Source organism: Talpa europaea (genome assembly GCF_964194135.1).
Source record: "Talpa europaea genome assembly, chromosome: 6".
NCBI classification, from domain to species: domain Eukaryota; kingdom Metazoa; phylum Chordata; class Mammalia; order Eulipotyphla; family Talpidae; genus Talpa; species Talpa europaea.
The window spans coordinates 17,172,310-17,185,312 of NC_140072.1; the positions used below are offsets into that span (position 1 = coordinate 17,172,310).

Here is a 13,003-nt window from a genome sequence, read left to right on the forward strand (position 1 = left end):
TTCTAACAAAATCTTCAGCAATTTGAATCCAACAGTGTATTCAAAGGACAGTACGCCAGGAAAATATATTACTAAAATCAAGAGAAGGCTGGCTTTTACTCTTGTTACTCTTAATCAAAATTATGAGACTCTAACCAATGTGACAAGGCAAAAGAGCAAATAAGTTTTACAGGTATCAAGGAGACAAAATTATCTTTATTTGAAGATAATGTTATAAGGGAACTAAAAAATGCAAACTTCACTAAAGAAAAAATAATACTAATAAAGAACTTTTAGTAAAGTGGCTATATACAGTTTAACAAATGATACAGAGTCACATTCTTCTTTTCAGTCCTATCTACTTAACTTTTAAAAATTAGTTAGAAATTGGGGGAAAATCTCATTCATATAAGCTACAAAATTTTAAATATTTGAGAATATATCCACCAAGAAGAGTAGAACACCAATATGAAAACATAACTATAACATTTTATTGAAGGATATAAAAAATAGTTTTGAATTAATGGGAACATATACCATGTTTCTGGAAAGGAATAATTAAAATAATAAAAATATAATTTTTCCAAGTGAATACATAAATTTAATGCTGCTTTTATATCACTTTTCTTTTTAGTGAGATTAGACAACTTTAAAATTCTCATCAGGGCCTCCCTGGTGATGCAAGGGGTTAAGCACCATACTATGAAGCAATCTGCAGCCTCTGCAGTATGAGTTCGATCCCCAGCTGGCCAGGAAGCAACCCACATGGTGAGGCAGACCTCTCCTGACTTGCCTGCTGCTCCCCTCAGCAGTGTGTTTCAGTCTGCCTGTTCTGTTCCCCACTCTGTCTCTGGTGGGTCTTCTCACTCCCCTCATCTCTGGCCTGTACCCCAGTTCTTGTATGCATAAAGAAATCTTAAAAAAATAAAATGGCAAAAGTTCATCTTAAAAATATATGAAAATAAAATTCTCATCAAATAATAAGTATGTAAGAATTACCAAGACATTTTTGAAGAAAGAATAAAGAACAAAGAAGGAGCTCTTGTCCGTCCAGATGCTGGAACTTACGCTAAAGCTGCACTCATCAGCACAGCCAGCTGTGGCACACAAAGAGGCACAGACAAATCTCAAAGATGTGTCAAATTCTGAATAACTCTTTTGCTAATTATCTCTGCCATTCCTTTCTGTTTACTTGGAAACATTCTAATTCTCATCTTTCCTATGTGCTTTCAGATCTTGGGCTCAAACCCTTTTTTGGAGACACCAGATAACACACAAGTGCGTCTTCCAGCTCCGGCTGCCAGGCCAAGAGAATATTCACAACCCTGCCCCCAGTGCTACAGAAAACCCCATGGAAGGAGCGCCCCAACCACACACATACCCGGAAACGGAAAATCCCCGCGTATTGGTGTGAAAAGCTTTGGTCCATCAGGATCATCTGCAGGTGCTGTGGATTCTGTGTTAAGGCGCCCAGCGCGGCCAGGAACCAGCAGTCTCCTGAGTGTAGATGAGCCACAGGGATCAGTCAGACCCCCCGAATCCCCAGCCCATGCATTTCACAGGTCTTTGCCCCCAAATCCTGCATTCCTCCTTCTGAATAGTGCATGCATTTTTTTCCCTACCTGAGAGAGAGGGGAAGGATTCCCTGGGACTAGTTCCAAATAAGATAGAGAAGGAGCTGATGGTCATGGTGATGGTGGGGGTGGGGGTGGTGATGATGGTGGGAGTGGTGATGATGGTATGATGGTGGTCTGGTAATGATGCAGTGGTCATGTTGGGGGTGGTGATGATGATGGTGGTGATGGTGATCATGGTGGTGAGGGTGGCTGAGCTGGGGGTGGTGATGCTGGTGGTGCTGAGCAGGGACAAGAGAGTCCTGGCCATGTTTTGGCAGAACAGATGAGCTAACTTGCCTTCTGATTCTCATTTGTCAGAAAGGCCAGAGCAAGCACAATGTGTGAGTGAACAACTTAAAGTCTGTTCTCAGAGGAGGTGCTGTCTTATTTTGCTGTCTCCCTACTTCTTGTCCACTTCACCCTCACAGCCAGTCCTGCCCTCCACTCTGAGACTTCTTGCTCAGGGGCTGGGCTTGGCTGCAGCCAGTGCCACCCAGGGGCCTCCTTCCGAGGCAGACCTTCCTCTTCCCTGTTGCACCCCTCACCTCTTAGCAACAAACTTGGCCTCTGGAGTTCTGGTGGGTGACAAGAGGCTAATAGCCCTGGATTCAAAGTGGATTCAAACCCAACTCTGTCACTTGCTGATATGTCATCTTAAGGAAATTATTTTACTTCCTGGACACTTTGTTTCCACACATCTAGAAGGGGGCTGTTGCAAGGCGTGAATGAGCTCGCTCTGCAGGCATCGAGCATGGTCACTGCGGAAACTCAGTGACGGCTTCACCTCTCCATTCCCCATGTCCCATCTTCCTGTCTTCTAGCAGCTGATGCTTCTCTCTACTCAGACTAAAGCTGTGTCTATTCCCTCCCTTTCTTTCCTAATTGCTCAGCCCTGATGGCTGTGCACACTGGCCGTGAACCGAAAGCAGGCTGCAGGGTGTGCTGGGAGCAGCCCTTCCGAGGCAGCACAGGATGCCAGTCTGGCCTCCTCAGGACCTGGGGCAGAACTCTAGGGGGCACCACCCTCCACCCCTCCCTACCTAGAGGGTGACTGGCTTGATCTGGTACAGGGAGGGAAAAGGTTGAGTTACCTGCCAATCCTTGTTGGATGTCAAATCTGCTTACGCCTTCCAGGATGAAGTAAGGGGGGCCATTTGATAACTCCTTAGGAAAGAGAAGAACAGTTTCATTCCTCTCTGTCCCAGCACGGTACCCAAAACTCTGCTCATGTTGCCTTTGACGGATAGAGTTAATTCTTAATAGGCACTTAAAATCTGAGTAGGAAAGTTCCCCTCGTGCTTCCAGTTCCACACTCTCAGGAAAGCCAGTGTCCAAGGGTGTGTATGTAACTCATCAATGCACAAGCAAATGGTGTAGAAAGAAGATATAAATAAGGACTCCAGGGGCAACCTATGAAGCTGTTCCAGCCACTACAGCATGAGTTCCATCCCTGGACAGGGAGCTACCCATATGGTGCAGCAGACCTCTCCTGTCTCACCCGCTGCTCCCCTCAGCAGTGTATTTCAGTCGATCTGCCTGTTCTGTTCCCCACTCTGTCTCTGGTGAATCCTCTCACCCCCACACCTCTGGCCTGTACCCCAGTTCTTGTATGCATGAATGAATAAATCTTTAAAAAAATAAATAAGGACTCCAGATCCTTACATCAAATGATCAGTCATCCCTGTCCTAGTAAGTGTTTTATGAAGAGGTCATTAATGATAAAAAAAAATTAATAAAAAGGAGACATCTAATACAGGACATTTTTATAAACATAATAAAGGTTTCCTTGTGAAATCTCTCAGAAGTTAGCTTAGGCCTTCAGGGCTCCAGGTTTAAGTGCAGCCACATGCTGTGCAGGATATTACTCAGATTTATGCCCATTCTCTGGCTAACCCATGGGCTGACTGTGAATCTCAGGTGCTGTTACTCAGCATCCAGTCACTCCCCACCCTGCAACCACATGTGCCTGCAGCCACAGAGAGGGGGAACCAGAGGAGGCTGCAGTGTCTTGCAGAGAATTTGGGAAGCTCTCAGTAGACACAGGGAGGTGAGAGCATCTTGAGGGGCTCCCTAGACACTCTGGGGGATCAGGGGTGACTCGGGTGTGCCCTAGCAGCAGCCCACAGGGTTATCCTCCGTGCTTCTCCACGTCGCTCTTCCTGGATTTGCATTGTACACGGTGGCAGGATTTGGTAATTGCTCCTGTGTCATTTCTTTTCACAGTGACAAATAAGTCCCCAGAGAGTAGAACTGCAAAGTGGAAATGGATTCATTTGCTGCACAGCCATGAAAATACAGAGTCCTGGGCCTAAGAAACTGCTGGCTCTTTGTCAAGTGACAGTTTCCTGGTGGAGATGCAAAGGGGCACATAGGCGGACACCTCTGTCTGCAAACACTGGGACCCAGCTCACCTGTGAGGGTGCTTCCCTTGGTGAACTGCCTCCACTGCCCTTTGCAAATCAGAGGGCCAGGAAGAAGGCACCAAACCCAACCTTCTGGGGTACCCAGGGCCGGGAAGAACCTGGGGTCTCCCCCAAGTAAGCAGAGCACAACTCTCTCAGGGGTTTCAACTATGGGGGAGCAGGTCATGGCGGGCAACTCTCTAGTTGCAAACAATACGGGGCACTTTGGTCTCTCACTGCTGCCTGCCCTTCCTGGTCCGCAAGATCCTCCACTTGGGGCAGATAAAGAAGAGGGAGGAGGCTACTGGGTATTTGGACCAGGAACAAAGACAAAAGACAACTTTGCTTGGTTTTCTGAGCCCCCCTCCCTCCTCTCCAGCTCTTCTTCACTGTGGTGGACCTATCCCTTCAGGGAGGGAGGGGGCGGGGGGCTGAGCTGGGGTGTCAGTGCAGACAGGCAGGGGCAATACCTTGCATTCACCCTGGTCGTTTAGTAACTTCATTTTTCACCAAGCCTCAGTTTCCCTGTTTGTCAAGTGGGAAGGACATCACAAAACAGAAGAGCAGTTGGGAGCATCAAGCGACAAAGCCATCTGGCATCAGCCACAGGAACTAGACCCCGAAGGGGGGTGAGGTTTTATTCACAGATTGTTGCCCACGGCCTGGCTAAGCAGGAGTCCTTCCACTTTACAGCTGAGGGAGGATGTGAAATACTTAGCACAGAGTTGGGTACATATTCAAATTCAATAAATATTGATTCTCTTCTTCTGTAATGTTTGCAAAATTAAAAAGACTTTTTTCATAGACAAACTAGAGGCTCAAATGCTTTCATTATTAAACAAGAGAAAGAAAAAATAAGCAGTTAATGCATAGGTGTTAGAAAGAAGAAAAAGAAAAAACATGCACAAAAAAAAGCCTCACTAATATGACAGGAAAAGAGTGATAGAGAAAACAATTAATGAATTATAAATAGAAAAACAGCAATACCAATAAAGCAAATTTTCTACTTGAGAAAGAAGGTTTACACAGACCTAAGCTTTGGCAAGTATGGTAGAGAATTCTAAATAAAATTAGAAATAAAAATGGGGTTTTAGTAACACAAAAACATCATGTAAAATTCTATACAAATTAATTTAAAGATACTGATGATTTTCTGAGAAACATGAGCATGGCCTCAAGTGATCCAAATGAGTAAATAACCTAAAGAGATCAGTAATTTAGTGATATTATTTTAAAATAATCAAAGAATAGCTCCTAAGTACTTATGACTTCCCTACTGAATTCTCTCAAACTTTTGGGACTAGACAATTCCTGTGTCACTTACAGTTTTGTTTTTTTTTTAATGAGAATCCTGTCACTTAAGAAGATGGCATAGCCTTGATACCCAGTCTGAGAAAGAGAAAACACAAAAACATATTTTAAACTGATTTCACTTATAGAAATATACCAACATAAACTCCCCAGCCAATAAATCAACAATAAATTATAAGCCTAACCCATTATCATCAAGTAGGGTTTGTCGTAGAAATGCAGGAAGCCAGGATGAGTTCATATCAGAAGTTCATCATATAAAATAGCATTTATGAGGGCCAAACAATTAATAGTTTATATCCTTTCAATAAATGCTGGGAAGCAAAAATACACAACTTTCTCTGGTTTTCCCAATAGAAGCCAAAAGTTTGGCTAATTAGGAACAGGAAGGACATTTTAATGTTATAAAAATTAAATGATAATTATTTCAAATACAGAGTCAATCATCAATGTGAAATTTAAGGGGGACTCTGGAGTCACTGTCTCCACATTGGGCAGAAAACCAGCGTGTCCTCTGAGCTGTCTAGCCTTCCCCTCCCTGGGCTTTCGAGAGGTGCTAGATGTTTCAAAAAGAACAAAGGTGGGAAGAGCCAGAAATTATACCTAGGAGCATTTTAGGCTGCTGGTTGGACTTCCTGAGACAAGGACCACTGAGAAAATCAGCAAAGATGGCTGGAAGATGGAAATGCTCTGATGCTGGCAGGTCTGTCTCCTGGTAGGCTGGGCACAGCAGGGCACTGACGTCAGAGCGATAAGAGCAGCAACAGGCAGAGTCTCCACCGGTGTGATTCAGAATCAGGCAAGAGCTGCTAAGGCGTGAAGGCTGCTGGGGGGCCTCCCACAACCTGGATCCAATAGGAACTCAGGAGATTGGGGTTCAGGATTGACAGAGCAGCTTAGGCAAGGGCGAGGGTGCAGGCTCAGAAAGGCTGAGCAATTTGTTTCAGATCCCACAAGAAGTAACTTTTATTTAGGCAACCTGTCTCTCTAGCTTAGCTCTTCCCACGGGCCATGTTGGCAGGCGGGGGCTGCCATCAGTGGGTGGACTTGTCTTGGAGGGCTCTGAACATCCAGCTGTATGGAGGGAAGCTGGAATGGTTATTTTTACAGATCAAGTTGACTTGATCATGGGATGCCCACATGTTTGACTAACCATTATTTCTAAATGCGTCTGTATGAGTGTTTCCAGATGAGATAAGCTTTTGAATCAGTAGACTCAGTAAAGCAGAGCACCCTCCCTGATGTGGATGGAATCATCCACTCCTTCAAGGGGGAGAATCCCCCATTCTCTGCCTACCTGCTGAGCTGACACATTGGTCTTTCTTGCCCCTGGACTGGGAATTACACCATAATAATTATGCCATAACAAGCTGTTCTCAGGCCTTCCCATGTGGACTGAACTACTGCACTGGCGTCCTGGGTCTCTAACTTGCAGATGGCAGATTGTGGGACTTCTCAGTTCCCATAATCACATGAGCAAATTCCTCAGAATAAAGCTATCCACAGGATATATCAGCATGTATATATGTATGTATATGGGTAAATATTTTATTGGTTTCTCTTAGAACCCTGACTTATGCAGAAATCATTAGCAAAAAATCAAACTAAGTAATCTCAGTCTCTTAGCTCTGGATCCTAAAGCCCTTTCTCAAAGCAAAGTTTGGGACAATCTTTGCTGTATTAGTTATGCCAGAAGCAAATATAATGCAAGAGTTCCTGGAGTCTTAGGAAATACTCTCTCTGAACCTGGCACGTTTCCACAATATCTCTGGAGCAGTCTCTTTCAACATCACTTTGTATATTTGGACAGTGACTCCTGCATTCTCTTCAAAGGCTGTGCATGCACTTGCCCAGAGGATGTGCTGTTTCTGGATGAGGAGGTACCAGCTTTAGCCTCCTGGCATTCAGATCTGGCCCTTTTCACAAGGTGGCCAGAGTTGAGGCTGGGCGAGGTGGCCAAGTCACTCCCTTTTCTGTTTTTGTCAATGAGCTTTTCTTTATTTGGCATCAAAGTTCTTTGGCTCAGTTTCTTGTTGGCAGGCTTGCCTCCTGTGACCTCGTATGAACTACATTCAGATATTCCCTTTATTAATTGCTCCTTTCTGAAGAATTTATTTTGGTTGGAAGGAGATTCATTTCTAGCCACTGGTCCTTTAGAAATTACTCCAGCTACTTGGAAGATGAAACTCATCAGCTGGATACAAAAAGCTACGTTCTGGCCACAGACCAGAGACCACAGTGGAACTATGAGTATGAAGCTTGGGGGGCCCCTCACATGGCATGTTTTGGGCCCACATCCCATTCTTTAGTTAGAAATGAAATTACTTTTACTAAAGAATAGGGACAAAAATGAAATTTCATTCTCTCAATCTGACACACACTGGTGCCTGCTGTGAATCTACATCTACAATTCTATGCCCTCCAATCCTGTAGCCACAAGTGCCTACTTAAATTTAAATTAATTTAAATAAAATTAAGACTTCAATTCCTCAGTCACACTAGCCACATTCCAAGTGCTCAGTCACCACATGGAGCTAGTGGCCACTGACTTAAACAGGACAGAAAAACTCATGGTTGCAGAAAGTTTTAGGGGGCAGTGCTGATCTATTGAACGAGATAATAATATTATCTGTCTCCCAGGTATGTTATGGTGATTAAATGAAGTGTTGAATGCGAAGTACTTAAATTAATACCTAAACCTTGTCCATGCTTGATAAGTAAAAATTTTATAGTTATCCAGAAATATTGTAAAAGTAAGTCACTCTAAACACCAAATTTAGTTCATGCAAATGTCATATAGATACTCCATGTGTATGTGTAGGGCTCAGCATTGTCTCTTGCTGAGACTGGAGCTTGTAGTAAGTGCTGAGGCTGATGAAAGCTGGGTCCCCTCAGTGGGCATGCTCCCCGCACACTCATGGCTAATGCAGAACCCAAGTGCCACCAGTAGGGGGAGTGTGGAGTGTGTGTGTGTGGAATTGGCAACTCCTTAAACAAAGAGATGCTCAATGAAGTTGGCTATAAAGGAACTTCTACTTCAGAGTTGCAGCAGCAAAATGGATTAACTGTTAAATGGAGGAAGAACATGAAGAGAAGGAGCAGGCAAAAGAGAGAGAGAGGGAGAGAGAGAGAGAGAGAGAGAAACACAACAGGACCCGAAACGTGTCTGCACCAGGCGTGGAAAACAGAGTCTGGCCTCACTGCCCTGAGTCTTGGGCTCTTGTTGAAAGCACCAACGTGGATGAGCACTTGAGTGCCCAGGCTGGAATATCATGATGGTGTAGCAGTTGTCTAGATCATGGAGCTTCTGTATTGCCTAGAAAAGCTTAGTATGTAAAGATGGCCCAAGAAAGCTTGGTGTCACCTCAGTGATTTATATTTCAATTTTCAGGAGTATCTGGATAGGCACTGGGCAAGCTCCAGATAGGGAGGTTAGCTCTTGCTAGAAATTGGATAGACAGCAGAATGTGAGAAGAAAGTACTTTCCACTCTTTGCCAGGCTCCTCCTGACCTCCACCTCCTAATGGTTTCCCGTTACCCACATTAATCTCCAAAAGAATTGGCTAAAATTGAAACTGAGAAGACAGGTCTGCAAAAGTCAGAGGTTCCCAGGGACAGCTGCTGAAGCTGCTGCCCTAGGCCACGGCTTCTTGGTTAATTATAGCAGCAATAGCTGGTGTTTCATAACTGCTTACAACATGCGAGACACTATTGTCAGTATTGTCATCTGGTACACCTTAAAATTATGGTGGGAGGGACAGGTACCATTCCTTAATCTTTATTTTCCCCCCTCATTAAAAAAAATGGAAAGAAGGGTAGAACATAGAGAGATCTACTTTAGAAAGAGATGACTCCTGGTTACTCAGATGAGGTGGGAGAGTCTACTGGTGTACAAAGTATTATTAATGGCAAACAGGACACCAGAACACAAATGATAAGGCCTTATTGGAGGCAATACAGTACAGGAGTCCAGGGCCTGGAGCCAGACTCCAGAGTTCAAACCCCATCTCTGCTACTTTGGCAGGTTGTTTAACTGTTTCTGTTTATCTTCTGAAATATGGGACTATAACAGCATCTCCTCGGAGACTGAGGATTAATGACCAGGGTGCTGAGAACCAGATATGGTCAGCACTATGGCCAGGCTGGCCATGGTTCCTGTCCCGGGGCTCTGTATAGTCCTAGCTGTGAGTAAGCTATTGCCATCAAGGATGTTACCATGTTGAAAGGATGCCTACATTGTTTTTTTTCCCTCTACTGTCCTCCTTGGAGCACAAGTCAACCCAGGGATTCTCTGACACATACGGAGCTTGAAAGACTCACCAGGTATATAGACAGAGTCCTTCATTCATTCATTCACTCACTCTTTCATTCATTCCTATTTTAACAGCGTGTCATTGGGTGTGCAATTCCACGTGAGAAAAAGTATAGAAAGTGAAGTCAGGAATCTTAGTTCAAATCCCAGATCTTAAATTAAAAAAAAAGAATTCCAGATCTTTCCTTCAATAATTGTGTCCTATCACCTTTCTGAATCTGCTTTCTTTCTTTTAACATTGTGAAAGAACAAAGGAAACAAAGAGAAGACACATGGAAAGTTCTAGAAAGTGCTATTACAAATGTAAGTGCTGCCAGTTACAATAAGAGGCACAAAGAAATATGATTTGTATGAAAACTGACCTCCTGGTAGTTTAGTTAAGATTTTTGGATGAGAAAGGGAATAGGATTAAAACGTATTTGGTCCCTAGCTGCCTGCATTTTCTGGTTCCTGGCATGATTCTGTATAAGTTATTTCTCTTCTATTTGTCTTAGTTTCTCCTTGTCCTCAAACGACATCACAAGTTGAGATGTTGTTGGAATTAGATAATAAGAAACTCTCAACCCTTTCTAAATAGAAATGTTATAAATTCTTCAACACTAAAAATATGGTCTCAGATCTAAAGCTCAGCACCTTGTGAAAGAAAAAAAAAAAAAAAAAAAAAACAACAAACCAGCCACTTTCTAAAAGAATCTGTTTCTGAAAATGACAAAGAGGGAAAAAAATTAACCCTTGCAAATTTTAAACAGAGTTCTCTGCTCAGCTGTCTTTAGGAGGTGAAGGCCAGAAGACAGTTATTGTTGGGGATTTGCTGCCTCTGGCTGATAGGATGGACCACAGTAGGTTGATGTACCCCATTTTTCTTTAATCAACATTCCAAACAGCACCAGATTCCTACTAACCCTTCCTTTTCCAAAAGCTATAAATTTACCCCAAGTCAGGGCAAGAGTTGGCACCTCCAAAGTTCTATGACTTATCATGTCATCAGCAAATCCCTTTTCTGAGTGACCTAACTTGGCTTTATTGACAGGACTCGGTACAATGCTTGGCATTTAATCAATGCTCAGTAATGCTTGCTGATATTATAATCATTAGCTTACAAGACATTCTATTATTTTCTCCTGTTCAAGGTTCTGCTGTTCATTTTCAGAAGCATGAACAAGAGGTTTGGGCATCAGGGCCCTCAGTGTGGTTCTTGCTGAGTCATTTACATCAATAGTAGTCCTGATGAGATTACGAGCGTGTTGAGTGGACGGAAAAATTTCCCTTGGAGTTTCACGCCCTGAACCTAATAAAGTTCTAGAAAAACCAATAAAGCTCCCTTTGCAGCAGAGTGAAGTTAGTGGTCATCTTCTGGGGTAGGTTTCCCTGTGATATCTCCCTAATTTAAAACTAATGTCTGAAATTCTTTTACAGGTGATCAAATCTTTGCAAGATTGGGAATGCAAATATAAGTAAGAGAGGTGAGGCCACTGTTTAAATGCATTCTCTTTTATAAGTGACTGCATGATATCTTCCCTCTGAGTAAATTTCTAACAGGGAAGGAGAGAAGATAAAGGCAATGATGTCTGAGGAGAATGAAGGACAAAGGACACTCCAGTTGGGCTCAGTTATGGAGATGAAAGGGGACCTAGCAACAAATACTTCAATCTTCACTCCCATGGACTCCCATTTTTTAGATGGAAATACTGAGGCATCTGATCTAGAGATGTGCTCAGGGCTAGAACTGGATTAGAACCTAGGGGTCTGGGTTCCTCAGACAAACTTTAATTCTACTGAGGACACAACACAGCAGCAGATGGATTTCTTTCTCCTTTCAGTGTGGTTGGAGCCATCCCTGGAATCCAGGTCTCCTTCCCATCCTCTGTCCAGTGGGAGGCACCATGGCAGGCATCTCAGAGGGCCTAGGAACTAGAGGCGTCCTTGGAAGGCTCACTCACCTGGGGCCGCTTCCATTCCAGTCTGGAGAAGCCATCTCTCTGGTACAGCTGCAGACCTATGGATGACGGCGAGATGGGGAATGTGTCATCCTCAAACAGACGGCCGCTCCTCAGGCACTGATCTCGGAGGAAATAAAAGTCCTGGCCGTTGAAATTGACGACAGGGGTCTTGGCTAGATGCTCCTGATAATATGACATGTCTCAGCTCAGAAGACCTTAAAAAAGGCCTTTTCCTGGTGAGAAAAAGATATATTTTAGAATTGAGCCATCAAGTCCTTTGCATCACTGATGTGAGCCAGGGAAGGATGCTCTGATATCCCCCCACCCCATAAATGAGGGGACTGAGACCCAGATCAGTGCTATTCCCTGGTGACACAGTCACTTGGTGGGCCATCCCAGACTAGAATTCAAGCATCCTTACTCCCAGTGTCATCTGTAACCTACTGCACTGAGCAGCTTCTCAGTATTCGCTTGTGTGCCTGAGAGACTATGCAGGCATTTGAACATTAATGAACATTTATTGAGGGCTGACCTGGTGCCAGGCACTTTTCTGAATGCTGGCAATCCAAAGATAAATACGGCATGATCTTTATCCCCTGGGGGCTCATTATCAGTGGGAAAGAAAGATAAGACATTTAACAGAAACTGTATAATTAAAAATGTGTACAAAGTCTTGTGGATATAAAAAGGAGGAACTCCAAACTGCCAAGGAGAGCATGTCAGTCTCTGTCTCAGCCAATCAGCAGTAGTGCCATCCGCTAGAAATGCCTGGGGTACCACAGGCCTGCTGTGAGATCCCCACAGAAACCTCCCCTTTTGGAGTCAGTGTTGTCACAGGACCAGCCCTTGTGGTTCTTGTGATTGTAAGACGCCCTCAGTAATAACTCTGAAAACTTTGAAAGGCAAAGCTTATTACTCACAAATCCTGGAGGTACTTGGCACTCCTGGGACCATAGAGGAAGGTCCTGGGTGGAGAGAGAGGGAGCCTGGGGTTCTGCTTTTATTGGGGTAGGAGGTGGGGAGCCCAGAGCTTCAAGGCTTTGCTCTTTCCTGGTGAGTTTAAAAGCTAAGAGCAGGAATTATTATGCAGGGATGGAAAAATAAGTGGATCAAAGTTCAGGTAGCTAAGTCAACCAATATCTACAAACAAAGGAAGGCCTAGGCGGGGTGTCCTGCTCTGGATTTAGCCCTGTGGCTGATATTGTTTATTTGCATGTGACCAAGGTAAGAAATCCTACTTTTTGCTCTGTTGGAAAAGGTTTAGTTCTGCCCTGCCAGGGCTGCCTCAAGAGGTTGGGGTCAGTACAATAGTAATTCTTGTTCACTGTGAATAAACCTGGGGTGAGAAAGGAAGGGATATCTGGGGCCTCCCTGGTGGTGCAGGGGTTTAAGTCTCAGCGCTGTCAAGCTATGGCCAGCCACTGCAGCACGAGTTCACGCCCC

At 44.1% G+C, this 13,003-nt stretch overlaps 1 protein-coding gene across 1 annotated transcript in view; it reads right to left on the reverse strand.

Moving 5' to 3' along the window:
• Positions 1 to 11,758, reverse strand: part of CAPN13 (calpain 13) — a gene marked incomplete at both ends in the record, with an annotated part of 52,169 nt that extends 40,411 nt beyond the window's left edge. Inside the window, 3 exons of the mRNA XM_084236030.1 lie at positions 1,361 to 1,476; positions 2,687 to 2,759; positions 11,561 to 11,758. Of these exons, the coding sequence (XP_084092156.1) occupies positions 1,361 to 1,476; positions 2,687 to 2,759; positions 11,561 to 11,758 (387 nt within the window). The remainder of the gene's footprint in view (positions 1 to 1,360; positions 1,477 to 2,686; positions 2,760 to 11,560) is intronic.
• Positions 11,759 to 13,003: the final 1,245 nt, after the last annotated feature.